Genomic DNA, 3,277 nt, shown 5'->3' on the forward strand with positions numbered 1-3,277 from the left:
CTAAGTGTGAATAACACAACTCTGACCTGGTAAAATTTGCAACTTGAATAACACTAAACAAAATGACAACTCTGGTAAAATTTAATTGCAACTAGGAGAATACTGAGTTGAGCTATACAAATATTATATATGTTGGAAGAGAGAATGGATATAAAATTAAACAAAGACCGAGGATAGATAATGGCTATTGGCTAATATAAATAATCTGAAATGGAGTACGGATATAGAAATTCTACTGTTATAAATATATTATTATCTTCTTAAGTCAGCTGAGATAGATATCTCATTATTATTTTTCATTTTTGTTGCTATTATGGCATACATACATATTCTTCTTCTTTTATTTTAAGGAGGTTTAACGTCTAAATTAAACATGTCCCGGTTGTAACCTAAATTATCCTTTATTAAATTCTTTAACTTGTATGTACTCATTAATTCAAACCAATAAACACCTTAAATTTACACCAAAGTAGTCACCTCATCATCATGATAATATATATCATGCATGCTTCACCCAGCAGTCCTAATTAAGGAGAATATTATTGATAACAATAATATATTCATATATAAATTAGTTATTAAATTAGTTATTTATATAATATATATTAAAAAAAATTAAAAAACAATAAAATTTATTATTTTTAATCAATATTTTTAGTCATCAATCTAATATCTTTAGTATAATAATTTTTACACTTTTAAATTTAAAAATAATTATTTAACCTATTTTAATAATTAGACAATATCTTTTAAGCACCATAACAAACACTGAAAATAATTTTAAGTTTCAGCTGGCTAGGGTGAAACTAATTCAAAAAGAGTTGTTGAATCGTGTATTAATATTCACAAAAAGTGGTTAATACCTACTAAGTGTGGGGGACTCATTATTGTAACAAGGTTCCATGATCCATCATAGATGGTGACAAAAACAACACAGTACATACAAAACATATATATCAATATTTCAGTTTACCTAAAAGTCTTGGTCTTTGGTCTAGAAGTCTTCGTTGATTTTTTACCCTTCATTAAAATACTAATTAATACAATAAGGTGAATGAATTGAAGTAACATCATAAATAATGTCAACCAACAAGTAAAGCCATCATAATTAACTACCAAATCCAACCTACGTATATATATAAATAGAAGCTATTGCTGATGCATCAAATCAATATATGTTTATGTAAGTTTTTGAAACACACTTGAGAGAAGTTGCATTATTTCTAAGTAGCATATATTCTGACAGAAATAATTCCATTCCTTCCAACCATATCAGTGAATATTTTCCATTCAAGGTAATTATATATATTACTATTTATTTCTATTAAGGCTTGCTGCTTGGTTCATTTTTCATTGAAAAAGAAACAAATTTTGTTATATATGCTTATTTTCTTCTGTTGTCTCATTCACATAGATGAAAACTAACTCTATCTATGTATCTTTGTTTTTCAAGTTTATCTGTTTTTGTTATATGTCTAATCTATATAAATTAAAAGAAATTCAGTTTAGTTTTCTGCCTTTTCAAGATTATATATGTTAATAATATATTTGAAGCTAAGTGATTTATTGAATATTCACTTTGTGATGGATTCTATTAGGCAAGAAGAGAAGTTAGGTTGCAATGGCTTCTCCAAACATTAACAACAATAATGCTTTAGAAGGAGAAACAAAACCTAAGATTCAAGAAATATTGATTAACATTCCAGAACATTTTGAACCATTGGTGTTTGATGAATGTTGCATTTACAAGGTTCCTTCTCATCTATTCAAGTTGAATGAGGAAGCTTACACACCAAAGTTCATCTCAATAGGCCCTATTCACTGCAAAGATTCAAAACTGAGACAAGAGAATCAGAAACAAAGGTACTTCCATGCTTTCTATAAGCGCCTAAATAAATCACAGGCTTTAGCTTTGAAGAGGTATAGAACAATCTATCTTGAACAAGAGAAGAAAACTATAAGAGACTCTTATTCAGAGCTTGTTGAGCCTTGCAATGATAATGATTTTATGAACATGATCCTACTTGATTCTGTGTTCATCATGGAACTCTTTCTGAGAAATTCAGAAGAGAAAAAAGATGAACATGATCCCATGTTCAAAACATCATGGATTTGCAAAGCCATACAAAGGGACTTGTTGCTACTTGAGAATCAAATTCCAATGTTTGTGTTGGAGAAACTATACAATAGTGTGTTACTCTTAAGTGATGGTGACAACAAGAAAGACCATGAAGCTAATTTTCTTAAGCTTGCTTTTAAATACTTTGAAGATTTTTATCCACAGAATGAGCCTAGTGATATAGCGGATATGATCAAAAATTACAAAACTTGCAAACACTTTACTGATTTAATCAGATTCACCTACCTACCCAGAAAAATTCAGATAAAGGGTGTGAACCCAAAAGACGATTTTACCCCTTATCCAATAGACTATCATATCCCTAGAACTGCAACAAGATTGAATGAAGCTGGGGTAAGCTTTGAGAAAGTTCAAGGTAGAAGCTACTTAGACATAAAGTTCCACAAGGTCAAAATCCTAAGCTGGTTTTTGTGCTTTGGTTTCTTACCATTGACCAAATATTTCAAAGCACGTTTGCAATTTCCTCAGCTGAAAGTGTATCAAATAACAGAATGTGTTCTGAGGAACCTAATTGCATTTGAGCAGTGTCACTACTCAGATCAACCTTTCATATGCAACTATGTGTCTTTGATAGACTCATTGATTCACACTCATGAGGATGTTGAGTTGCTTGTTGACAAAGAAGCCATTGTTCATGAACTTGGGAGCCACACTGAATTAGCAACACTTGTGAATTGCCTCTGCAGGAATATTGTGGTTTCTTCAAACTATTATGGGAAAACCATCAAGAAACTGAATAGTCATTATAGTAATTGTTGGATGCACTACATGGGGATGCTGAGATCAGTGTACTTCCGAGATCCTTGGAGGTTCAGTTCCAGTATTGTTGGATTTGCTGTCTTTTTGTTTGCTATTTTCAATTTCCTCAAGGTTATTGGTGTGTTTCATCCCTAAAACTCAAAGTGTATGTTCTAAGAAATTTCAGTTTGCTATGAAACTATGCATAATTGTGTGATCAGTTTAATTACTAAATGATTAATGTATGTGATTAAATTTCTCTCTAGTTATTATTTATTAATTAAGTAGAAATTTACTTTACTTAATAGTGCCTAAACTAAAATATTTTCATAGAGAAAAGTAAGTATAATAGGTAAAGTACCAATTAAATATATAAATTTAATTTTGATCCTTGTCGAG

The 3,277-nt window shown here is 30.1% G+C and overlaps 1 protein-coding gene across 1 annotated transcript; it reads left to right on the forward strand.

The window, feature by feature from the left end:
* On the forward strand, positions 1,024–3,143 carry LOC107624796 (UPF0481 protein At3g47200-like). The gene is made up of 2 exons (XM_016327254.2): positions 1,024–1,295; positions 1,599–3,143. Exon 2 carries the CDS (start codon positions 1,622–1,624, stop codon positions 3,032–3,034), a length of 1,413 nt encoding a protein of 470 aa, XP_016182740.1. The 5' UTR covers positions 1,024–1,295; positions 1,599–1,621; the 3' UTR covers positions 3,035–3,143.

The sequence above is a fragment of the Arachis ipaensis genome, chromosome B02, assembly GCF_000816755.2.
Source record: "Arachis ipaensis cultivar K30076 chromosome B02, Araip1.1, whole genome shotgun sequence".
NCBI lineage: Eukaryota > Viridiplantae > Streptophyta > Magnoliopsida > Fabales > Fabaceae > Arachis > Arachis ipaensis.

Excerpts from the sequence above, each read along its gene's own strand:
- LOC107624796 (XM_016327254.2), top strand. The coding sequence starts at position 1,622 with ATGGCTTCTCCAAACATTAACAACAATAATGCTTTAGAAGGAGAAACA.